The following is a 27,694-nucleotide window of genomic DNA, read 5'->3' as shown; positions in this document are numbered from 1 at the left end:
AACCTCTGAGCAGATACCCATAACCATCTCTGAATCGGCCCGGGGAATCCTGAAATAAACGGATCCCCACTGATAAATAACTTGGACAGCACTCCGGCGTCTCAGAAATAAATGGCCATAAATCCGACTTATAAATAGGACTCTGATCAACGGAACCAATAGTCACCATCAAAGTCACCATCTGAACATGCATCTGTAAGAATCACCCTCCCCTCACAGGTAAATTCTAATCAGGTCATCCTAAGGCGGATAATAGTCTCGACAATCGGGCAGAGATACTCAATGGGTTTGCCCTTTCGGGTGTGCCATTGTAGCTCTCTTAAGACCGTCTAAACCAAAGATCCGGGAAATGATCAGTCACCAGAGTCAATAATCCAAAAGAGGTAACCCAACCAAAGTGGAAAACCCCACTGAGGAAGAGCACTCTCAGATGAACCTCGTCCGGCTTGTGGTATGTCACGTCGCAACAGCATGCCCAACCAGCATGTGAGGAACGTGAGACCACACTAATCCTAGGTGTATACTCGGGCCTGGGTTTTAGCCCCACTCAGAACACCGACCCCAAAACAGAGGAACCACCTGCACAGAGGACGGCAACATGATAGTATGATGCATGCAAATATTTATGCAAATATATACACAGTCAGAATAATAAATGCAATAAATAAAGCGGCACAAGCAACCTAAACTATCCTAAAACGCTAGGAGAGACTCGCTTAGGGAAGATGGACCAGCACAGGTCAACATCTCGAGGTCCCCAGCAGAGTCGCCAGCTGTCGCATCCGCGAAAAACAACCGGCAGGCTAAAACAAAACAACACAGAGCCGCCACCGTGCGTTATTTATCCCAAAAGAGGGAAAGGAAACGCTCGAAGTAAACCTGGAAAGAACATGGTCTCGCCACCAAAGAGAATGGGATCGGGAGTCGGTTATGCGTAGGGAAGGTATTAGCACCCCTACGCATCCGTCGTACTCGACGGGATCCACGCTCAAAAGATAGGTTAAGGTTGCTAAAACATCACACACACACTGAAAACAACACAGGTGGAGGAAGAGGGAAGAGGGCTCGCTAGGACATCGCATCCTATGCCTACGTATCTCGTCTGGAACGAGAATCAGAGCTGCCGTAGTTCGGCTCACGCACGCCAAACAAGACACACACAAACACAGGCAAACCTGGAACCCGAACGCCAATCGCTGGACTTACATCGGCTTCCGAACCAAACAAACACAATCAGGATACGGACAACCAATCGCTGGGCTTACATCCATATCCTGACACACAAGAGGGTTAACGAGCAAACACACACAAAAAAGAAAAAGAGTGCCCGGAGAGACCTCGCACGGTCTCCGGCCTACGTACCTCATCTGGTATGAGGATCAGGGCGACGTAGTTCCCCTGAACGGGAAAGAAATTCTAACCAGATACAAAGGGAGACACACTACTAGGGAGCTGTACTCGAACCTAGATGTTATCATGCATCATTGCCCTATTTTATGGTTTCTACCTACTTGCACAACAGCAAGCTAATCCTAACCAGGAAAAACAAGCATGCAAACATAAGCAAAATAAAGCAAACATTTCACATAGCACACACTATATCCAGTCAAGTGAGGCTCAAACAAGGGGTTAGACTGCCAAGGCAAGTCAACTGTACAGGGTAGTGTTTGCTCTTAACCCTGACATTGAGAGTCAGGGTGAAGCAGATGAAAGGTGAGTGAAGATGAGACTTCACAACTCTTATCCCTGGCCAGGGAGAGCTTCAGACAAAGGAGTGTGGGTCCAGAAAGTGGGAACCCTTCTACACTCAAGACTCTGACTCGACTGTACAACTGTACAAGATCTTGGGTTAATGTCCCAATGCGTCAACACAGTGGTGTGAGCAGAGGGACGACTCAACAAAATAACGGGGGATGGATTGCACATCCCTTGGGTTCCGCCAATTGCCTCATAGAGGTCTTTACCTGCTTGGGGACAAAGTTAAACAATCACAAACATCGCCTCTTAAGGAGGACTTCAGACAGTTGCCTGGCTAAATAATAAGCCAGGTCTTCCAGACTACATGGAGACAAGAGAGTCTACCTCAATTGGTTTATACAACCAAGCAGCAGCACAAAGCAAGTTCAAAGATGAACTGTTAGCGACTAAAGTACCTGAAATCAATCTAATTCAGTCAGTATACCAATCACAAAGTCAAAACAGACAAGTTAAGATTCAACAGTCAATGTAATCAAACAACAATGCAATGTGCAATGCACAATCAACTCAAGTGAGCCAAGCATCCTACAAAACACACAAGTTAGTTCACAACAAGCAACCAAACTCAATTTAATCAACTTGCATTTTTTTCCTTAAAGCATTTGCATCTCAACCTGAAACACAATTCAAAAGTGAGAAACAAGACCACTAGGACAAGCCTAGGGTCAAAAGGAGATGAAAAATCCAAAACAGAAAGTGAAAATTAATCAAAACCAAGATTTATCAAACAAAAAGAGAATCCAATTGGTCTCATGCTCATATCATTCATTATCATCATTTCATGAAAGAAAAGGCATCAAACATGCAATTTGCAACCTCAAAGGACCAAACAGAATGATCACCATCAAAACATTATCAGAACAGCTCAATAAATTCCACAAAAATTCCAACCTAAACAGAACACATAACATGTCAAGCATATCAAATTTCAGCTCATTTGGACAAGAGGAAGTAGGGAAATTAAATTCATAAAGTCCAGACAAGTTAAAGCAAGCCAACACAAGGCATCAAAACAAGCATCAACTTCCATCAATCATAAAACAGTGACAAAACATGATAAATGAATGGGATCAAAACCACAATGACCTATAATGTGTCTACAATGGTCATACCAAATTTCACACTCATCCAATTAATAACCAGAATTTCACAAGCCAAATGCCAACATGTGTCACAAAAAATCAACAAATGACCAAACAGAGGGAAAAATTCCAATCAAATAGGAAATGCCATCAATAAATCCAGAAAAACTCACATGTAATCTCAACATTCATTATGCTCAACCATGCAAAAATTTGGCTCAATCCAATGTCCACAAGCACATCAAATAAAATCATGAAATTCACCAAGCATGGTGTGACACAAATTGTCACACCTCTAATCAAAAATTCATATCTCATCAACCAGGGATCCAAAAATTGCAAACCATACATCAAAATCACCAGCAAAGAGTCCAAAATAGGCATGCAAAATTTCAAGCATTTCTATGGAAGCATCATCATTTTATGAGTGAAATGGCAAAGCATGTACAAAATGAACACATCCAAACAATCCCTAAGCAATTTATTTTTTCACACGTGCACAAAAATAATAAAAATCACCATAAAAAACTACACATCACAACGAGAAATATGCAAAAAGTCTCATCAAATTTGGACAAGAAATGAATCACTTATGAATTTTCTAAGAATCATGAATCAAAATGAAATGGAATTGTGAAAAAGAAAATGAAATAATGAAATTAAATTGTGACAATGGCGTTTTTGTAATTCTTTGCAACACGACCAAAACACGGTCGTTTCATTTAAAGCAGTGGCGCAGCGTGATTGGGCAAGGCTAGCGGGAAACACAATTCAAACGAGGCCAAGGCAAAACACGGATCAAACGTGTCCTTCAGCTTGTTCTTCATCAAGAACATCTCCAATTTTTCCAGAAATCACGAAGAACATTTCTCAACCAAAATCAACAAATCATATACCAATGGAACCGTCTAATCATGCACATCATGGATATGAAACTAGTTTAACCTAATTCTATCTATGCTGCACGGATCGAGCGAAAAAACAATCGAGCATCAAACTTTAGATCCAGATATCTCTCTCTATACTCAACCAAATCAAAAACCACAAGTAGCATGATGATCTACGTTGAAAGCTCTACACAAACCATATAACAATTCACGCAATTAAAGAAATCGAAATCTGACCTTATGGAGATGGCAGATGTTGAATCACGCGCTTCCAGGTGCAAGAAGGTGAAACAGATGAAGATCAAAGCTATGGAAGATGATTGGAACACGTGCCTCAGCTCAACAATGCTCCAGATGCAAGAATTATGAATTTGCCATGGAAGAGCTTGCTTTCAACAGTTGCGATTTTGCACTCTCTTGGCCTTGAAATGATGAAACAGTTCTTCAACAAGTCTTGTAGAAGGTAGATCAAACAAGAATGATCAAGATTGATGAAGATTTCAATGTGAAATGATGAAATTTTTTGGAAGAAGTTTGGAGAATTTTGAGAGAAATGGAGGGAAATTCTGTTAGATCTTGAAGAAAGTGAAGTGATTATCATTTTCTGTTACAATTAATGTTATATACCATGCCTTAATCCATTTCTTAATCCAAATTAGCAAAATTGAAATGATTAGTACAAATGCAATTTCAAGTGTAATGGCAAAATGGTCCTTTTCCAAATTAGGCCAATGTAACAGTAAATGACAGCTCAAGTAAGTTCTAATTATCATTTGGGATGTGTTGGAATAGGCTTTGTGTGCAAAAACCTTGTATTTTGAAATTTCACCTATTTTCCCACCAATTTCCAAATAATCCACTTGAAAAATGACTTTTTTTCCATGATTATTTTTGATGAAATTTGATGATGCATCATGAAAGTGCATGTAAAATGTGGTTTGCTCAAAGAAAGATCATCCAATTTGGCCATTCCATGTGAAAGTTATGCCACTTTGAATTTAGGCATTTTTGGAAAATGATTTGATCACAACTTGCCAACCACATATGAGAAATTCATGTTCTTGGACTTTTTGGAAAGGTGAGAGCAAGATCTACAACTTTCATGTTGAACAAAATTTCATTTGAAGCATGTTTGGACATGTAATTTTGAGATGAAAAACTTTCCATTTTTGGAAACTTCCAATTACAGGTCACTTTCCATTTTTGGAAACTTTCCATCCGACTTTATTTTCTTCATTCTTGATCTTTGAAATGTCAAATGAAACTTGTTTCAACATGAATGAAGTGTATCCAACCCTCTCCCACCTCCAAATCCATCAATTCTGGCACAGTTGACCACAGTTGACTTTTTCAATTGATAGATGAATTTGGCTATGCACTGATCAAGTTGAGCCCCAAACTCCTGATGAAATGGCTCAATGAAGAAACCCTAGCTTCCATAAGCTCAATATAATCATGTAATGATCCCCATATCCATTGTAGACCCCATCTCCTTTCCAAGCCCTGATTGGCCCAATACAACTGATTAGGGTTGACCAGTGGTCAAAACCCTAATCTCAAGGTATCTGATCAATCTCTTGAATCTCTTGATGATAACAAGACCATGATGATGATGATGTATCATTTCAACCAAGATCAAGCTCAATCTCCTTGAGAAATCATGAAACCCTAATTTGAATTACACATCCTCAGATGATTAATGATCAATTTAATGAAACCCTAGCTTGCATACATCAACCTCTTATCTTCTGACCAAGACATAGGAGGATGACTTGCACAATGTAACCACATGATATTCAATTATGCAATGCCTAATGACCTAAAAAATGCAATGCAATATGTTAAGCTAGTCCCAAGAGAGGAGGGCAATTTTTGAGGTGTTACAACTAGGTAGTGATTCAATGCTCTGGTCATGTAACACGGGGTAGATTGGTAGTTTTGAACTCATATCTTATTTGGATGTGTATTATGTTGTTACTTGTGAACATGTTTAATTGCAATTTGTTGTTTGAGAGGCCATAGTGCCAAATATTCTGGATATGGTTTATTTTATCTTGAGGAGATTGTTGAGAGATGATCATGGTATGGGACATGAATCATTTTATGAAATACATGAGTATATATTATTTTATGCTGCGAACGTATATTCTTGTATATTCATGATATTTGAAATGTGTTATTTTAAATGACCAGGTGTATTGTATATTGATGATGAATGATGTTGGTTTTTGAAAGCTTTTTGTTTTTTGAAAACGTCAATGTGACGCCCTTTTGTTTTATATGCGTGCTTATTCACTCTGATTATATGTTAAGTATTTTGGGGTATAAAAAGGGGTGTTACATTAGTGGTATCAGAGCAGGTCGGTCCGTCCGGCCAGGTTGTTTAATTATGTTTATTCCCTAGTATGCGACAGGTGTGTGAGAACACTGTCGATGCTTGTTTTATTCTCCATTGCATGTTGGGAATGAAATAAGTTGGGGAGAAGCGTTTGCTTCTCTTGGATGTTCCAATTGTATCGAGCTTGGACATTATGTTGTCGCATGCAAGAGTGCAGTGTTGGCTAGTCAACCTGTTTGAGAATGTTGTGCTTTCCCTGAACCCGAAGAGAGGTCGGATTCGAGGATGGTGTTGGTTAGAATTTAATCGGGTGTATATCAACTGTTTTGAGAAGACGGTTATTTTCCTGAGTTGGTGCTAAGGAAGATTGGTTTGTGTCTGCTAAGCAAGTTGATGAATCGGTGCAAGGTGGTGCCGAGTTGTTTATGTTGTTGGCAACTTTCGATATTCGTGAGAAGAGGACGATTGAAGAAGTGCCAATAGTTTGTGAGTTTGAGGAGGTATTTCCTGAAGATATAAGTGATTTACCGCCGGAACGTGAGGTTGAGTTTTCGATTGATTTAGTTCCTGGAATTAGTCCTGTATCGATAGCTCCCTATAGAATGTCTGCTTCTGAGTTGAAAGAGTTGAAGAGTCAACTTGAAGACTTGCTCGAGAAGAAGTTATTTCGTCCTAGTGTTTCGCCGTGGGGTGCACCTGTTCTGTTGGTCAAGAAGAAAGAAGGTCCTATGAGATTATGTGTTGATTATAGACAACTGAACAAAGTGACGATTAAGAACAAGTATCCACTTCCGAGGATTGACGATCTGATGGATCAGCTGGTTGGAGCTTGTGTGTTTAGCAAGATTGATTTGAGGTCTGGGTATCATCAGATTCGTGTAAAGGCTGAGGATATTCAAAAGATTGCTTTTCGGACAAGGTATGGTCACTACGAGTACTCTGTGATGCCTTTTGGTGTGACTAATGCACCTGGTGTATTTATGGAGTATATGAATAGAATTTTTCATGATTATCTGGATAAGTTTGTTGTTGTGTTCATCGATGATATATTGATCTATTCTAAGAGTGAAGAAGACCATGCTGAGCATTTGAAGGTTGTGTTATCGGTGTTGGAATAGAAGAAGTTGTTTGCTAAACTTTCTAAATGTGAGTTTTGGTTTAGCGAAGTAAGTTTCCTTGGGCATGTGATTTCGAGTGGTGGTATTTCTGTGGATCCTAAAAAGATTGAAGTTGTATCTCAATGGGAAGCTCCTAAGTCTGTTGCTGAGATTAGAAGTTTCCTTGGTTTGGCTGGTTATTATAGGAAGTTCATTGAAGGATTCTCTAAGTTGTCGTTACCATTGACGCAGTTGACTAGAAAATGTCAAGCTTTCATTTGGACTTCGCAGTGTGAAGCGAATTTTCAAGAGCTTAAGAAAAGATTGACTACGGCTCCCATTTTGATTTTACCGGATCCGTTAGAACTTTTCGTTCTGTATTGTGATGCTTCTTTGTTGGGTTTGGGAGGTGTTTTGATGCAAAAAAGGCAAGTGGTAGCTTATGCTTCAAGGCAACTTAAAGTTCATGAGAGAAATTATCCGACGCATGATTTAGAGTTGGTCGCTGTTGTGTTTGTGTTGAAACTTTGGAGACATTATTTGTTTGGATCGAGATTTGATGTGTTTAGTGATCACAAGAGTTTGAAGTACTTGTTCGATCAAAAAGAATTGAACATGAGGCAAAGAAGATGGTTGGAATTCTTGAAAGATTATGATATTGGTTTGAATTACCATCCTGGAAAGGCGAATGTTGTAGCCGATGCATTGAGTAGGAAGTCATTGCACATGTCTATGTTGATGATTCGGGAGTTTGAATTGTTGGAGCAATTTAGAGATTTGAGTTTGGTTTATGACGCGACGCCTTCGTGTGTTAAGCTTGGTATGTTGAAGCTTACGTGTGGCATTCTTGACGAGATTAGAGAAGGTCAGAAGTCAGATTTGAAATTAGTCGATGTTATGGCATTGATTAATCAAGACAAAGGTGGTGACTTTCAGATTGATGAGAATGGTATCATGAGGTGTCGTGATCGAGTTTGTGTTCCGGATGTTGCGGATTTGAGAAAGAGGATTCTTGAGGAAGGGCATAGAAGTGGTCTGAGTATTCATCCTGGTGCTACTAAAATGTATCAAGACTTGAGGAAGATGTTTTGGTGGCAAGGTATGACGAAGGATGTAGCGGAATTTGTGTATTCATGTTTGACTTGTCAAAAGTCAAAGATTGAACATCAAAAGTCGTCTGGTTTGATGCAACCGTTATCTATTCCCGAGTGGAAGTGGGATAGTATCTCTATGGATTTTGTTTCGGGTTTGCCGAGAACATCGAGTAATTGTGAGGCGATTTGGATCGTTGTGGACAGGTTGACGAAATGTGCTCATTTTATTTCGATGAGGATGGATTATTCGATGGAGAGATTTGCTAAGTTGTACATCGAGAGGATTGCGTGTTTGCATGGTATTCCGTCGAGTATTGTTTCGGATAGAGATCCGAGGTTCACTTCGAGATTTTGGGAAGGTTTGCAAAGTGCTTTGGGTACGAAGTTGCGTTTGAGTTCGGCATATCATCCGCAAACTGATGGTCAAACGGAGAGGACTATTCAGTCACTTGAAGATATTTTAAGGTCTTGTGTTTTGGAACAAGGAGGAAATTGGGATAGTTTCTTGCCTTTGATCGAGTTTACGTATAACAACAGTTTCCATTCGAGTATTGGAATGGCACCTTTTGAGGCTCTTTATGGTAGAAGGTGTAGAACTCCTTTGTGCTGGTACGAATCGGGAGAGAATGTTGTGGTTGGACCCGAGTTGATTCAAGAGACTACGGATAAGATTAAGATGATTCAAGAGAAGATGAAGGCTTCTCAGAGTCGTCAAAAGAGTTATCATGATAAGAGGAGGAAGGCTCTTAAGTTTGAGAAAGATGAGCATCTGTTTCTTCGAGTTACGCCAATAACGAGTGTTGGTAGAGCTTTGAAGTCGCGTAAGTTGACGCCGCGTTTCATTGGTCCTTACCAGATTTCCGAGAGGGTAGGTGAAGTGGCATATCTGATTGCATTGCCACCGTCACTTTCTAATCTTCATGATATGTTCCATGTGTCTCAATTGAGGAGGTACATTGCGGATCCATCGCATGTTGTTCCATTAGATGATGTTCAAGTGAGGGATAATTTGACGATTGATACATCACCTATGCGGATTGAAGATCGAGAAGTGAAGAAGCTTCGTGGTAAGGAGATTGCTTTGGTGAGAGTGATATGGGGCGGAGCCGCCAATGGCAATATCACTTGGGAACTCGAGGATAAGATGAAGGAATCGTATCCGAAGTTGTTCGTTTGAGGTAACTTTCGAGGCCGAAAATCTTTTAAGTGGGGGAGAGTTATAACAACCCATTTTTTTAGTATTTATTCCTTATATTATTATTATACTATTTTATTTTATTTATTTGGGGTGTTAATTAATTAATTGGTTGTTAAGGTAGTATAATAATTGATTGAATTAATTAACTTGGTGTGTATATTGTGTTGGTTTAATTTATTTGAACTAAATAGAGATATTATAATACTATGTCTTTTGGGCCTAATAATTAAATTAGAGGTATCATTTCTTAAGCCCAAATATATACTAGGATAGTAAGACGTGAGGAGAGTGAGAGGTAGCACTCATTTGGTCATTTCAAGGCAACAGAGAAAGAAAAGAGGAAAAGTAAGGAGAAGAGGGGAAGAACAAGGGAGAAGCTAGGATTTCCGGAAAATTGAAGAGGTAAGGGGGAGAATCCTTATTATTATGGGTTAGTATAATTGGGTCAATGGGTAGAAATATGTTTAGGTTGAAATCCCTAATTTTTATAGTTTTGGAATTGTTAGGTTTTGATGAGTAATCTTTGATTTGTGATGATTAATTTCGTTTGGAATGGATATATGGGTGAAATTGAAGGATGGAATGAGAAGCCATTTAGTTTATTAAATTTCATTACAGTAGCGACGTTAAGAAAAATTATGTTTTCGTGTTAACGGGTTACTTGCTGAAAATCTGCCTAGGAATTGAATTCTATTAAACTGAGTAACGAGTTACCCAAAAAGCGTTAACCGGTTACCACTGTTGAAAAAGGGAAAAATTGAGGACTTTTAAATGCTGTAACCATTTTGAAATAGAATCTAAGTGTGCGTATTTGATAATTAGCCTATATTTGTGGATAGTATATTTGTTATGAATGTGTATACGTACCATTGGTGGATAATTCATAGAGTTGAATTATAGTTATATGTGGAATGTTAAGATGGTAGAGATGATCTTAATTGCATATATTGTTGGTATTTGTACATTCATTCATGGCATAGTCGGCTTTTTGGTGGAAGTGGTGAAACTATGGGTTCACATGGTAATAGACGTTGATCCTTGAATGGAAATAGATGTAGCAGACGTTGATCCTTAAATGGAAATAGACGTAGCAGACGTTGATCCTTAAATGGAAATAGGCGTAGCAAACGTTGATCCTTGAATGGAAATAGACGTAGCAGACGTTGATCCTTAAATGGAAATAGGCGTAGCAGACGTTGATCCTTGAGTGGAAATAGACGTAGCAGACGTTGATCCTTGAGTGGAAATAGACGTAGCAGACGTTGATCCTTAAATGGAAATAGGCGTAGAAGACGTTGATCCTTGAGTGGAAATAGACGTAGCAGACGTTGATCCTTAAATTGAAATAGGCGTAGCAGACGTTGATCCTTAAATGGAAATAGGCGTAGCAGACGTTGATCCTTAATTGGAAATAGACGTAGTGGCTTTGATCTTGTCCTGATCGGAAGCGTGGCTTGGATTCTAGATATTGAATCGGAAAGCGGTGAAACGTTGGGTTCACATTGCGGTACCACATGCATAGAGTCACATGTCTTGCATTGAGTCACATTAGAGTTATGTGATAATTGAATATATGCATTGATGTGATTGTTATGTGTGTATGAGATATGGTAATTGAGTTGGTGATGTTTGGATACATAATTTGGTGAAATTTGTGATTATGTGATAATTATAGTTATGCGTATATTTGGGAATATAGCATTGGATTCTAATATTATACTCCTTGAGTTTTGATGTATGCTTGAAACATGTGAAATAAATATTGGTTGGCATTATTTACATGGCTATACAAGGTGTGATGAATTCTTTAATTGTTGATTTAATCATTGTGCCTTATTATACTTCTTCATAATGATTCGAATTCTCACCGTTTTGTTTGAATGTTGCCTTTAAGTGGAAGGTAGTTCACTCGAGATTTAGCTGGAGAGTTTCCGTGTTTTGGTTTAGAGACTAGGTAGTGAGTCAATGCTCTGGTCATGTAACACGGGGTAGATTGGTAGTATTGAACTCATGTCTTATTTGGATGTGTATTATGTTATTACTTGTGAACATGTTTAATTGCAATTTGTTGTTTGAGAGGCCATAGTGCCAAATATTCTGGATATGGTTTATTTTATCTTGAGAAGATTATTGAGAGATGATCATGGTATGGGACATGAATCATTTTATGAAATACATGAGTATACATTATTTTCCGCTGCGAACGCATATTCTTGTATATTCATGATATTTGAAATGTGTTATTTTAAATGACCAGGTGTATTGTATATTGATGATGAATGATGTTGGTTTTTGATAGCTTTTAGTTTTTTGAAAACGTAGATGTGACGCCCTTTTGTTTTATATGCGTGCTTATTCACTCTGATTATATGTTAAGTATTTTGGGGTATAAAAAGGGGTGTTACACTCACCGTGCAATGAGAAAGTCAGAGCTTTCCTAGTTCATCCCACTACGACTGACAACAAGATGATTGAGGAAAAAGAAGTGATTGATTGATAATGGAACATGAAAGAGATTTGGCAGTTGTTTAATGTGAACCACACTAAAGTCTATGAGTAAATCTGAATAAAATGAGCATTTGGGTCATTTGTCCCGCACACAAATATATTCAGAATGAGGAATGGAATTCTCCAATCTCATTCATTCTTGACTACTTAAGGCTCGTGGCATATGATTCTCATCATAACTTTTAAGTTGTTGGAGAAGAATCTTTGTTGCTCCCTGTGTTGATTTTGCTTGCTGGAAAGAGAGACTTAACAATCATATGATTTGAGTTGTGCTAAAGTCTATGAATAGAGGTGAATGCGATGAGAAACTGGGTCATTCGTCTCGTACCAAAAGATATTTAGAATGAGGATAAGAATTATCCATTCTCATCCCTTCTTTATTGCTCAAGACTCATGCCACACAATTTTGACCTTGATTAACAAGCTCTTGGAGAACCACCTTTGATATACCTTGTATGATCCACTGCTTGATATAACACTAGGATGCCTTGATTGAGAGTCTGACTTGAGGCCTCGAGATCCATAACTTACAGAAGGAGTCTTAAAAAGTGATCCAGGGTCGTTTAATCACTTGAATGAATTGAGGGATTATATAAGATTAAAGGATTTAGTTGATCAGAATTGTTAATTCCTTGTATTTTTTATTGGCAGTAATTTTCATAAAACTAACTGAGCTGCAACATATTGAACAAGATGTCCTAATATGTGGATTTGACATCTTGTCTGAAACAGGTTTTACTCTTGGTAACGTTTGTTTGTTTAACAGAGTACAAAATAGTCTAGGAATATTAAGTAATCCATGTGGCGTCCGTGAGTGAGGATTCGGAGATTCTAATTGATTTTATACTTATTCAGTTTTTTAAATGTTGAGACATTTTAAGAAAGTTTTGATTGGTAACCTAATGTTGTGCAGTTGGTCCACTTCGTGTACAAGGCCCAAATCCAGTTCATTCTATGGCTATATATAGAATGTGTCAAACCTAATTGAAGGACGAAGAAAAGAAGACATAAGTGTGGTGTTAATGTTTGAGTATACGTGTTATTTGTAAGCCTCACAAATATCATCTTGATATATGAGTCGAACTGTGTTAACTAATTGTAAGGATTGTCAAGCACTCACAAACTTTTAAGCATTGAGTGAGTGTGTGTCTGTGGTGTGTGACTTCATAAATTCTTGTAATTGTTTGAAGTTTCACTATTGTGATTAAAAGGGAGGTGAGAAGGGTCTCACACCTAGAATGTCTTCGGTAGAAGTTAAGCATGGGTAGCGATTAGGGTGTAAACTGTAAATTGGAGATAGTTTGCAGAAGGTCTACAAATTGATATTATTTAGTGGATTTCCTCCCTAGCTTGGTAGCCCCTAGATGTAGGTGTTGTTTTACACCAAATTGGGTTAAAAACTTTGTATGTTCTATTATTTTATGTTCCTTTATATGTAAGTTATCTTGCTACGGATCAGATATCAGTGTCTCGACATCTCTTAGGACATATGATATCTGCATACCAGAATTTCAATTGGTATCAGAGCAGGCATCCTGCTCTATTTCTGGGTGAGATTCAGGGAAGATACTTTCTGGTACAATGGACAAGGAGGGAGGATTTGTGAACAGACCACCCATTCTTGATGGAACCAACTATGACTACTAGAAATCACGTACGGTGGCTTTTATCAAATCCATGGACAACTAGGCTTGGAAATATATGGTAAAGAGATGGGATCCACCAACGATTAGAGATAAAGATGGCAAGATTACTGGTGTGCTGAAGGCTGCGGAAGACTGGGATGATGAAGATGACAAATTAGCTGAGGGAAACTCTAAAGCATTGAATGCTCTATTCAATGGAGTGGACAAGAACACCTTCAGACTAATAAACAATTGCATTGTTGCTAAAGATATTTGAGAGATCTTGAAGACTGCTCATGACTGGAACCTATAACGTAAATATGTCAAGGCTTCAACTTCTGACCACCGAGTTTGAGAACTTAAGAATGAAGGAGGATGAGAGCATTCATGACTTTCACATGAATATCATTGAGATAGCCAATGCCTTAAGTGCTCTAGGGGAGAAGATGTTAGAAGCCAAGCTGGTCAAAATCCTCAGGTCCCTTCCAAAGAGATTTGACAGGAAGGTTACTGCCATTGAAGAAGCTCAAGATATCAACAACATGAAAGTTAATGAACTGATGAGATCTCTTCAGACCTTTGAGTTAGGGATCAGTGAAAAATCAGAAAAGAAGAAAAGCATAGCCTTTGTTTCTAATATTTTGAGACCTCGAAGATGAATGTGACCTAGAAAGAAATAAAGGGATATCTAATGATATTGTATAACTTAGGAGAAAATTCAACAAAGTGATGACGAAGATGGACTGAAAGATAAGATCTAATGTCAAGAACAAGTCATTCGGCATCACCAAAAATCAGGATTTTGGGAAAAGGCCCAAAACTGAAGAAAAGACTAACCAAGGAAAAGGAATACAATGCCATGGATGAGAATGGTTTGGTCACATAAGGGCTGAGTGCCCCACATATCTCAAGAAACAGAAGAAGGGTTTGTGTGTCTCTTGGTCAGAAGATGATTCTGAAAGTGATCCTGAAGTGGAACCTACCAAACAGGTTACTGCCCTAACTAGAATTTGTGATTCTGATGAAGACTCTGATTATGAGGAACTAACCTTTGAGGAACTCGTTGAATCTTACAAGGAATTGTGCCTCAGAAGTGAAGAATTCTGTAAACTGGGAGAAGAATAAAAGAAAACTATTTCTCAACTACAGGCAGAGAAAGTGGAACATCTATCTATCATCTCTGATCTGAAATAGGAAGTTGTATTGCTCAATTCAAAACTTGACAATATGACTAAATTTGTAAGAATGCTTAACAGTGGTTCTGATGCACTGGATGAAATTCTTCAAACTGGTGAGAATGCTAGAAATGTTCAAGGTCTAGGCTATGACAATCAAGGAGTAATGAATAAAGGAAAATGGTCTGTAATGAACTTTATTCCACCTAAAAGACAATAGGAACGACATATGTCAAATCAAATGTCCCAACGTCAGCAAGGGTATCAAGATATTTACTCAGGAATCAAGACCCAAAGATGGAGGTGTCATCATTGTGGGATGTTTAGTGATATAAAACCTTATTGCTATAGATTATATGGCTATCCCAAACCTTCTTCACAACTCAGAAGAAAGAAAACTATGGTTAAGCCAAAGAAAATATGGATTCCCAAAAATGGTATGTCATGACTCATAGCTCACTCCTCCCTTAGAGCATCTGCTAGAGAGGATTGTTATTTTGATTGTGGCTTCTCTAGACACATGTTGGTGTCAAGAAATAGAATATTAAGTCATATTCCACTAGCTATGTCACCTTTGGAGACGGATCAAAAGGAGAAATAAAGGGGATTGGAAAGCTGGACTATCCAGGATTGGCTAGTATAGATGATGTTCTATTTATTAAAGGAATGACTGTTAACCTTATAAGTATTAACCAACTCTGTGACCAAGGTCTCAAAGTAAACTTCAATAAATTTGAATGTATGATAACAAATGAGAAGAATGAAGCTATCATGAAGGGAGACAAATCAAAAGATAATTGTTATCTGTGGACTCCTCAAGAAACAAATTGTCTCTCCACTTGCCTAATGTCAAAAGAGGATGAGACTAAGCTATGGCATAAAAAGCTTGGTCACTTACATCTGAAAGGTATGAAGAATGTTATGTCAAAGGAAGTAGTAAGAGGAATTCCCAAACTGAAAATTGATGAAGGAAGAATCTGTGGTGAATGTCAAATTGGGAAGCAAACAAAGATGTCCCACAAGAAGTTTAAACATTAACCACTTCAAAAAATTTGGAGCTACTTCATATGGACTTGGTGGGACCTATGCAAGTTAAAAGTCTAGGAGGAAAGAGGTATGCCTATGTTGTTGTTGATGACTTCTCTAGGATCACATGAGTGAACTTCACTAAAGAAAAGTCAAAAGTGTTTGAAGTGTTTAAAGAACTCTGTTAAAAGATTCAAAGAGAGAAGGATTATGGCATTGTCAGGATTAGAAGTGACCATGGGAAAGAATTTGTGAACAACATGTTTGAGTAATTTTGCACCTCTGAAGGAATTAGTCATGAGTTCTCTTCACTCATCACCCCACAACCTAATGGTGTGGTTGAGCGCAAGAATATAACCATTCAAGAATGTGCCAGGGTCATGCTTCATGCTAAGAAACTACCATATCATTTTTAGGCTGAAGCCATGAACATTGCCTGCTTTATTCTTAATATAATGACTATCACATCTGGCACATTAGCCACATTGTATGAAATACTTCCATGTATTTGGAAGTAAATGTCATATTCTGGAAGATCATGAGCAGAGGAGAAAAATGGATCCTAAAAGTGATGAAGTAAATGTTTTTCTGGGGTACTCTACAAACAACAGAGCATACAGAGTCTTCAACTCCAGATCTAAGGTAATCATGGAATCCATAAACATTGTTGTAGAGGACTCAACTAACGAATTTGATGTCACAAATGATGTTGAAACATTAACTTAATGATGTTCCAAAAGATGTTTCAGACATAAATGCTAATACTGAACCTACAGAGAATGAGTCAACTAACAAAGGGTCTTCCATCAGAATTCAGAAAGATCATCCTAAGAAGCTTATTATAGAAAATCTAAATGAAGGAATAATCACCAAATCAAGGTAAGTTGTGTCAAATGCCTGTTTTGTTTCTAAATTTGAACCCAAGAATATCAAGGAGGCCTTGATTGATGAGATTTGGATTAATGCTATGCAAGATGAACTTGGTCAATTCAAAAGAAATAAGGTGTGGGATTTGTTTCTAAGACCTGTAGGGACAAATGTTATTGGAACTAGATGGTTGTACAAGAACAAGTCTGATAAACAAGGGGTTGTTACTAGAAACAAAGCCAAACTTGTTGCTCAAGGATACACCGAAATGGAAGGAGTAGACTTTGATGAAACCTTTACTCTAGTAGCTCGCCTGGAGTCTATTAGATTGTTACTTGGAATGGCATGTCTTTTAAAGTTCAAGTTGTTCCAAATGGATGTTAAAAGTGCCTTTCTAAATGGCTATTTAAATGAAGATGTGTATGTTGAACAACCAAAAGGTTTTATTGATCCTACGTTCCCAAATCATGTGTACAAGTTAAAGAAGGCTTTGTATGGTTTAAAATAAGCCCCGAGAGCTTGGTATGAAAGGTTGACCGAGTTTCTCATCAATCATGGATATATAATGGATGGAATTGATAAAACTCTCTTTGTCAAAGAAAAGGATGGAAAAATTATGATAGCTCATATCTATGTGGATGACATTGTGTTTGGAGGGATGTCAGATGAGATAGTCCAACATTTTGTCAAGCAAATGCAATCTGAGTTTGAAATGAGTTTGGTAGGAGAACTGGCGTACTTCCTTGGGCTCCAAGTCAAACAGATGGAAGACTCCATGTTTTTGTGTCAAAGCAAATATGCAAAGAGTATTGTGAAGAAATTTGGATTGGAGAATTCTAGTCACAAAAGAACTCCTGCACCTACCCACTTAAAGTTATCTAAATATGAAAAAGGCTTAAGTGTTAACCATGGTTTATATAGAAGCATGATTGGCAGCCATCTATACCTTACAACAAGTAGACCAGATATAAATTTTGTTGTTGGAGTGTGTGCTAGATATCAAGCAGAACCCGAAGTGAGTCACATCAATCAAGTAAAAGGATTCTAAAGTATGTGAATGGCACAAGTGAGTATGGAATGTTGTGCTCCCATTATTCAAATTCTATGTTAATAGGATATTATAATGTTGATTGGGCTGGTAGTGCTGATGATAGGAAGAGTACCTCTGGAGGATGTTTCTTCTTGGGAAACAATTTGATTTCATGGTTCAGCAAGAAACAAAATTGTGTATCCCTATCCACTGCTGAAGCTAAGTACATAGCAGCGGACAACAACTGCTCTCAACTAATTTGGATGAAACAAATGTTGACTGAATACAATGTCACACAAGATATCATGACATTATTCTGTGACAACTTGAGTGCTATTAATATCTCAAAAAATCCTATTCAGCACAGTAGACCTAAACACATTGACATTAGGCATCATTTTATTAGAGAACTTGTTGAAGACAAAGTCATAACACTTGAGCATGTTAGCACGGAGAATCAGCTTGCACACATTTTTACCAAAGCCTTAGATGTAGCTCAATTTGAAAAATTAAGAGGAAAACTTGGTATTTATGTTAATGAGCATTTATAGAAATTACAGCTAATTAAGTGTGTCAGACAAGAGTGTAACTCTCATCATTACACTTGACACGCTTACCTAAACCCCTTACCTCATTGTGTATCCTTTTGGACAAAACTACATTACCCATTACACTCAAACGCCTCATTCTCTTCCATACATTTGTGCTCTCTCTTTCTCTCTCTCTCTCTCTCAAAAACTGTTCCCTATTCCACCTGCTTCAAGTGCCAACTAACATGTCTTAACAAGCTTCACCCACTCACATGCATGTCCCAATTGAAACCAATGGATCTTCCTCCCTAATGGCTAGGGCAAATGAACCGTTTCAAATTATCAACCTGGCATATCTGGTCTTAGATGTTCCCCCTCTATCCACGGTTCATCCTCCTCTTCAGAAGAAAGCTACGCCTTCTGTGGCTAAAAATGTCAAGACTTCGAGTAAGTCTTCTGAACCTATACTCCCCAGTAAAGATAAAATTGTTGTTGAAGAAGAATCTAGGTCTAAAGGGTCTGAAATAAGAAACCCTAGTATGCATGCTGACGACACTAAGAATCCAACAGAAGCATAAATGAGTGCAGTTGATATGGAACCTAGGAGGTTTGTTACATCCATTTTGAAGGAAGTAAACTCAGATGTTTTGTCAGATGTTCAAACATCTTTGGAAAAAGAATCTAGCCATGACAATGACTCTAGTTAAAAAGCTGAGGAAAACGTTCCTGAACATGCTGCTTATGAGAGAAAAAGTAAAAAGAAAGTTGATCTTGTTGTCAATGTTGAAGAACTAACTTCTGATGAAGAATCCCTTACCAATATTGTAAATCGTAGTATTTCCAAGAGACTGCTGAGACGTAATGGAAAGGCAGTAGTGTTTGAAGATTCTCCCTCCAGAGAAGTGAAGAGAAAATCTGGTGGTCTAAAAGGTACTCCTTCTAGAAGCTCCATGGGAAAATCTCCTATTGGACCTACTAGATCATGAAGTAAAGTTGTTACCCATGCTAGAAAGGGGAAAACTGTCTCTTCTAGTGAATCCGAGTTTGATGTCGAAAAGGATGTTCAGGACATCACACCTGTAAAAAGATCTGCTAGCAAGAAGCCTCATGTTGTTATGCCCAAAGCTCCACTGGACAATGTTTCTTTAGATTATGTGAAGAATGTAGAAAGATGGAAGTATGTCATTCAGAGGAGGGTATCCCTGGAAAGGGAATTGGGTAAGGATGCCCTCAAGTGTAAGGAGGTCATGGAACTTATAGAAGTTGTCGGGTTGATGAAGATTGTTACACAATTTGGCCCTTGCTATGAAAGCTTAGTCAAGGAGTTTGTGGTGACTATCCCTGATGGATGTGATGATACAAAGAGTGCTGACTATGGTAAGGTGTATGTAAGAGGAAATGCTGTGACATTCTCTCCAGTTGTGATTAATAAATTACTAGGAAGAACTGAAGGATCTCGGGATGAGCTAGAGGTTACTGATGATCAGGTGTGCAAAGAGATCACGCCCAAGCAGGTTAGACATTGGCCAAACAAAGGGAAACTGTCTGCTGGTAAGTTGAGTATAAAATATGCCATGCTTCATAGGATTGGAACTTCCAACTGGGTTCCCACTAATTATACCTCAACAATCTCTACTGGTCTTGGGAAATTTATTTATGTTGTTGGAACAAGAAGAGTGCTTGACTTTGGAAAATACATCTTTGAACAAGTGCTAAAACAATCCTTCTCTATTGCGGTAAAAAATTCCATCTATTTTCCATCCCTCATTTGTGGAATCATCCTAAATCAACATCTTGGTATTTTTCTTCCCATTGACAGTGTGAAGAAAAGAGATTATCCCTTATCTCTCCACTACAAACTCTTTGCAGGAGCACATGTCCCAAACATTGTTATTACATCTTCTCAGGTACCTGTCATTGCCACCTCCAAGAAGAGTGTCATTGCTCACCTGAAGGAAACTTGTAAAGAGTTGGAGGATTCCATCAGATCTAGAACTGCAACAAAGATTAAACTTGAGACATTGGTGAAGGCACTGATGGAAGAAGAGAAAAAGGGAGTTGTACAAGGTGGTGATGACAATGAAGGAACTGATGATGAAGACTATGTTGGTGAAGATGATGTTGATGAAGAGAAAGAAGATGAAGGAGAAGGGTATGTAATAACTGACTTAGCTAGTCATAAAGATATCTGATTGCAGTCTTGTTTTGTTCTGTATTTGATTATGCTTTGTGGTCTGTGACCAGGATATTTTGCAACCATAGGGGCCCCCTTCTGTGTGATCATTGACTTTAAGCATGCGGTTTTATCTGTTTTTGGTTAGATGCTTATCTTTGGCATATTATGGCTAAAAAGGGGATTATTGTCTGTGTGTTCTAACCATTAACCACTAACCTTAATTACTGTCTGGCTGTGCTTAAGGAGAAAGGAGGTACATGTCAGTTACAAGTCTGGAACTTTCTGGGTTATTGTATTGTGATGTCAAACTTGATGCTCTAACATCAACTTGACTAAGGAAGTATGTTAAGTGAAGTTTTTTTTGCAGTTTTTCTTCTACTGTATATAACTTTGTTGTGTGATGTAAAACAAGTCATGTTTTCTATGGAGGAACCCTTGAGGGGGAGTCCTAGTTATGTGAAATAGGGGGAGTACTGACTCCGACTGGTGTGATTGCTTGATAACCTCTGTAATATGTTTATTTGATTTTGATCTATTTTTCAGTCATATGTAGTTATCCTGGACTATGGTGTTGGTGTGCAAGGTGTACTTGGTTATTTTAGCCTAAATTTGCCAAAGGGGGAAATTGTTATTTCCTTGTATTTTTTATTGGCGAAATTTGTGGTAAAACTAACTGAGCTGCAACATGTTGAACAAGATGTCCTAACATGTGGATTCGTCATCTTGTTTGAAACATGTTTTACTCTTTGTAACATTTGTTTGTTTAACTGAGTACATAATATTCTAGGAATATTAAGTAATCCATGTGGTGTCAGTGATTGAGGATTCAGAGATACTAATTGATTTTATACTTATTCAATTTTCTAAATGTTGAGACATTTTAGGAAACTTTTGATTAGTAATGTAATGTTGTACAGCTGGTCCACTTCGTGCACAAGGCCCAAATCCAGTTCATTCTATGGCTATATATAGAATATCTCAAACTTAATTGAAGGACGAAGAAAAGAAGACAGAAGTGTGGTGTTAGGGTTTAAGTATATGTCTTATTTGTGAGCCTCTCAAATATCATCTTGATATATGAGTCGGACTGTGTTGACTGATTGTAAGGCTTGTCAAGCACTCATAAGTTTTTAAGCATTGAGTGATTGTGTGTCTGTAGAGTGTGACTTCGTAATTTCTTGTAACTGTTTGAAGTGTCACTGTTGTGATTGGAAGGGAGATGAGAAAGGTCTAAACCTAGGAGTGTCTTAGGTATAAATTAAGCACGGGTAGTGATTAGGGTGTAAACTGTAAATTGGAGATAGTTTGCAGAAGGTCTATAGATTGATACTATTTAGTGGATTTGCTCCCTGGCTTGGTAGCCCCCATATGTAGGTGTTGTTGTACAACGAACTAGGTTAACAACTTTGTGTGTTCTGTTATTTTATGTTCCTCAATATGTAAGTTATCTTGTTATTGATCAGTAATCAGTGTCTCGACATCTCTTAGGATATCTGATATCTGCATACCAGAATTTGAAGAATTACTTTTGATTAACTTGAATCAGAGAGTTTGAATTGATTTGAAAAGATTAGCCTAATCTAAGGTTTACGATTATATTCATAGGCTATTCCTAAGGGGAACATGCATTTGTTAGTCAAAGGCTTGATTAAGACTATCTAACATTCTAAGTCAAGATCTAGTCCTAAAAGAACATGTATTTATATGGCCAACATGGAAAAACAAACCCTAAAGGGGGAAAATGGTTATTTTAAAAAGACGTTGATATTGAATTAAATTCTACTCATAAAAATCAATTAAAATCAATTAAATCCTAAACAATTATAATTATTCTAAAAAAAATCTAGAAAAAACTAATTATCTAATTAATTTCTAATTTTCTAAATATAATTAAACTAATCAAAATCTATTTCTAAAATCTAATTAGCTATTTACTAATTAAATCTTGATCACTAAATTCTAATTTTCTAATAACCTAATTATTAACTAAATTCACTAATGGTTAATTAACTCCCTAATTCCTAGTTAAACCAAAAACAAAAACCAAGCCCAATCAAGACTGGAATTGGGCCTAATAGAACAGAAAGGGATGTTGGCCCGGTTCGTGGAGGATGGTGCTGCATTGAGCAATTCGTTTGGGCCTGAGGCCCAATCCCGAGTCCAAACATCCCAAGCAAGAAAGACTTTTCCCTTTTCTCCGAGATGTTCGGAGGCCGAAAATGATACAAGAAACACTTCTCCAGGAAGTTTGTGCAACGCGTTTTCAACTTCCAAATCACATCCACGGTTCGACACGCAGCACTTCTGATGTTCAACAAACGCAAATAAAGAAAACGAAAAATACTTATGTAAATAAGTTGCCTTGGCGACTCGATTCGCGACTTCACTCTTCCGGATTCGCGTTTCAACTATATTCATCCGCAACTTTTCTTCTTCAGATTACGATGCATCGAGTGAAGAACATAGACTCCACCTCCATGGTTCACAGTTCAGAATCGACATCAATACTCAAGCTGATATAATCGTGCGCGCGAAAAATAAACAGAAAACGAAATTGAAATCTAGAAGCTTACCATACTTGGAGCTTTAATCATGAACAAGTATGAATCGATCCCGGATTTGCTTCTCTTCTTCCTCCTCCGATCGTTATGAAACTATAAGAATTGCAGTCTGTGATGCGTTGTGTGACAGTGTGTTTTGTTGTGTGAATGAAGCTTTTGCAATTGATGTGCACGTTATCTTTTTCTTTGATGCGTTAATGAAGCTTATTTATAGGAACAGAAAACGATTATGAAATTCAATTGAGATTCACATGAAATTAATAGTTAGTTACAGGTGAAAGTTGTGTTAGAAATTTGAAATAATGAAATTGAACGAGATGCATTTCGGTTAGTTAGTGTATACTGAAGTTAGTTCTACTGAAAAGTATGCAGGTATGTTTTCCAGTTGGACCACATTTGTCCTGCTATGATATTATGCAGGTGAAACTTATTTGCGTGAACTTTTCTATTATCAAGCTCAATGTGTTGGTACCATTCTGTAGTACGTGTCGAGGGAATGCTATGCAATTCAAACTATTTTTTGTAAATTTTGATTAGTAGCAGGGCGTGTCTAACTATTAGAAAATCCGCAAAGTCCATGTTTTGGAGCATCGACGTTTTGAGCTGCCGATTATCGGGGAGACATTGATCGATTCATGGTCTTTCGGGTGAGAAGATTGTTGTCCAGTTATCACATCTTTGAGACACTTTGATCAAAAGAGATGAAAGACGACATTGTTGATTGAAGAAGCAAGAAGAAGGAAAGGAGTATGAGGCAATGTTCATTGTATTTCTTTTAAAAACTTATGTAGAACTCCAAACTTGCATTATAACTTAGCTCTTTATGCTTCTAAAAAATTCATGTCTTCAAATCATTTGTCCCCCCTTATGTACTGTTTTAGAGACTTGGCCAAGCTTCATGTAATTTTTTATTAACATGGCTTATGGAGACATATGTTGTATTTATGGTTGAGTTGGAAATTTTGGTTGAATAGAAATTGGCTTTCATGATTTATATATGGAATGAATATTAATGGTTGAATGAAAATATCAATAATGTCGTAATTTGGTTGAATGAAAAAAAACACAATGTTGAAAGTATGGAATCATGTATGGTTGTAAATGGAAATTTTAGATTTGGTTCATGTAAAATATAGAATGAATTGGAAATGGAATTGGCTTGAAAGGTTTATGAACATGGTTTTAAAAAATGGGTAAAAATGTAACATGTGATTATTGTTTTGGCTTGACAAGGTTTGAAGTTTATGATCTTAATCATAGATGAAAGCATGTAAATGAAAATGGAATTAATTTGGAAAATGGGAATGTTAGTTTGGTCCTTGAATGGAAATTACATGGAATCAATGACAAGCTAATGAATCATTGAATATGAATTAAACTTGATCTGAATTGGTTAATGAATGAGAGTTTGAAAAGTATTGAACGTCATTGGGGACTGACTTGAATTTTTAAACGAATGGATAATAATTGTGTTGAACTTGTTTATGTTTGCATAGAATGAACAATCAACAAATGAATCAAGACATGGACTAATGAGAATGGGCTTGAAAATGGCTTAGGGCATATGAACTATTGGTTAACTTTAGAAACTCGTTGACCAAAAAGTCAACAGGTGATCAAAAAGTCAACAGTTGACCAAAGTCAAATGTAGATCCCAAACTAGGATTTTCTTGTAGGGATTTGTGTAGGTATGCATGAATCCTGTTTAAACATAGGTGGACCCAAAATAAAGACCTAGACATGGTTTGAAAGCCTTGATGGATCAAAAGCAAACTAAAGCCCATAAGATCAAAGGAATGCTGCAAGCATGAATTCATGGACCAAAGACTAGCAATCCACACCAAATGCATAAGAGGCATGGCCTTGCAAGAGATATGATTATGTAGATATTATGGGCAAGATGATGGGTATGAGCCCTCCCCAAATGGATTAGGGTTTCAGTCAAAACAAGATGTCTCAACCAAATAATTATTTGCATAGGCCTTCAAGCATATGAAATTAGGGTTTCCAAAAGCATATCTTTCAGTCTAAGGCCTTGGGTGAAAGAAGATGATCCTCAACCAAGTCTTCAACATATGAACCTCTAACTAAGGTTTAGATGCCAAGATAAGACCCACAAAACAGACATGAAGCCTTACAACCAAATCACTAGAAAAATAGTGTTGATTCTTAATATTGGCAGCAATTTTGGTAAAACAAAGAGTGTTTACAAGATGTTATGTGTGATGTCTTAACATAAGATATCCTATGTACCTGCTGGAGTTCAAGAACATGTTCATGCAGGATTGTTTCAGAATGCCATACACAAGGTCATGGCATCAGATATGGGATGTACCTGCTGGAGCTTAATGAAAGACATGTTCATGCAGGATTGTTTCAAGATGTCATACACAAGGTCATGGCATCTGATATGGTTGTACCTGCTGGAAGTTATAAAAGGAATTATTGAATTATGCAGGATTGTTTTAGGATGTCAGACCCGATGTCATGACATCCTATACACAGAACATTCAGTGTGAATGTCTGGTGTTTTGTGATTGCACAATTAATGGCAATCTATGTATGATTGAAGATCTGATTAGCTGGCGTATTCAATCATGGATTACAACCTGATTTACTTATTTTTCAAGGAGATCTAACCAGCTTTTATAAAAAGATTTGATTGGAAAATAGATTTAGGGTTTTCAAGATGTCCAAGCCCAACTTAAAGCTTCTATAAAAAGGGACTTAGAAAACCTGTTTGTACACACAACCAATACTGAGCGAAATATAGTGAGAGAGCTAGGGTTTGTGTCTGTTTAGTCATAAGACTTGTAAGCCATTCAAGTCATCTTTTGATGATTGAAATGGACTGATTTGTGGTTGTAATTTGTCACTCTAAAGCTGTTAAGAAAGAGTGTGTGTCTAATTGATCAAAGCTGTGAAGCAAGATCAAGTGTGTGTCTTCTTGATCAAAGTTGTGAAGCAAGATCAAGAGTGTGTCTTCTTGATTGAAACTGTGAAGTAAAATCAAGAGTGTGTTATTGAAAAGTGTTTTCTTTTCTCAAGGGATTGTTGTTTAAGATCACAAGTGTGATTGTAGGGAAGTGAGTGGGTTCTCATATCTAAGAGTGCTTAGGTAGAAATTTTACGGGTAGAGATTAGGTGAGAAAGACTGTAACTTGTTGAAGTGTACGGAGAGTCTTTGAACTGATTCTATTTTAGTGAATTTCCTTCCTGGCTTGGTAGCCCCTAGATATAGGTGAGTTGGACCGAACTGGGTTAACAATTGCGTGTGTATCTTGCATTACTTTTCTCTATCTTTATTCTGTTTGTATTACTCAGATATCAGTGTCGTAACATTACCTTCGACATCTCATATTTGATACCAGAATTTCAAATAGGGTTTAAACCCCTCTGAAGAGTATCATGATGGAGCTTAAGCTTCATAGATCAAATCCTTAGGGTTTTGCATGTTGGTGTAAGCCCTAGAGGCAAATACTTTTGGTACTTGTATCGAATTATTTATTAATTAATAAAAGGCGTTTTCTTTATTATGTTTGTTTAATAAAGTCCCTAGAATAGCTAGTCCGTTTAATGTGTCAAGTATGACTTAATCATGAGATCACATTAAACATAAGGACACTATTCTTAAAGTATCCGTAGTCGAGCTTTATTGTGAAGTGGGATAACATTAAAGCATTGAGAGTATTATGTTTGTAGACTGATGATCACATCTCATGGATCATGGATAAAGAGTTATCAAGTCTTAAACATAGGTATGAATATTAAGTGTCATAAGTTATTCTCATGGTGATAATGGTGTATACCACTCTTCGACCTGAAACCACTATGGACCCTAGATGTAGAGTCGAGTGCTTTATTGTTGATCCAACATTGTCCGTAACTGGATAACCATAAAGACAGTTGATGGGTACTCCACGAAGCATGTTGAGGGACATGAGTGACCTAGATTGAATTTGCCCATCCTGCGTAACAGGATAAATGTCTATAGGCCCAATATTGAACTGGACAAGGATGACACAGTCTATACCTTGTGTTCAATATAGACATAAGGGCAAAGGGGTATTTATACACATAATTATTATCACATAAGGACTTGTCAGATCACATGACATTTTCGTGTCTTGGGTAGCAGTGATGTGTTGCTAGATACCGCTCACTGTTTATTATGTTAAATATGTGATTTAATATAATTGCCAACGCCGTGAAAACCTATAGAGTCACACACAAAGGACAGATTGATGAGAGATAGAGTAACTAAGGAACATCGTAAGGTACATTGTACTTAAGTAGAATACGAAATATGGTAAGGTACCAAATATTTAAGTGATTTTGGCATATTATGAGATATGGGCCAAAATACACTTAAGTGGGCTTTTTAGATTGAAGCCCACACATGTGGTTCTATAAATAGAACCCTTGGGTAGAAGCATTGTCACTCAAGTGAACTCAAGTGAAGACTTGGAATTTCGTTTCCCTCTCTCTCTCTCTCTCACTCAAAGCCTTTATTCGTACCAGCTAGCACTGAGATTGAAGGAACCCGTTCGTGTGGACTGAGTAGAGACGTTGTCATCGTTCTACGTTCGTGATCGCCACAAGAGGTAACGATTCTATCACTGATCATGCTTATTCCTAAGGATCACTAAATGGAGAAAATTTTAAATTCCGTTGCGCCTTGGATGGCAATTCTCCTTCAGTGGTATCAGAGCCACTTACGAAACCATGAATCTGATAACTGT

General features: G+C 37.6%; 2 protein-coding genes across 2 annotated transcripts; both read left to right on the top strand.

Moving 5' to 3' along the window:
• Positions 1-17,220: 17,220 nt before the first annotated feature.
• On the top strand, positions 17,221-17,703 carry LOC127081123 (uncharacterized mitochondrial protein AtMg00810-like). Its single transcript, XM_051021406.1, has one exon. It carries the CDS (start codon positions 17,221-17,223, stop codon positions 17,701-17,703), a length of 483 nt encoding a protein of 160 aa, XP_050877363.1.
• A 1,627-nt stretch (positions 17,704-19,330) lies between these two features.
• On the top strand, positions 19,331-20,407 carry LOC127081122 (uncharacterized). Its single transcript, XM_051021405.1, has one exon. It carries the CDS (start codon positions 19,331-19,333, stop codon positions 20,405-20,407), a length of 1,077 nt encoding a protein of 358 aa, XP_050877362.1.
• The last annotated feature ends 7,287 nt before the right edge of the window (positions 20,408-27,694 follow it).

The sequence above is a fragment of the Lathyrus oleraceus genome, chromosome 5 (assembly GCF_024323335.1).
Source record: "Lathyrus oleraceus cultivar Zhongwan6 chromosome 5, CAAS_Psat_ZW6_1.0, whole genome shotgun sequence".
NCBI classification, from domain to species: Eukaryota; Viridiplantae; Streptophyta; class Magnoliopsida; order Fabales; family Fabaceae; genus Lathyrus; species Lathyrus oleraceus.
This window is presented reverse-complemented; position numbering and strand designations above follow the sequence as displayed.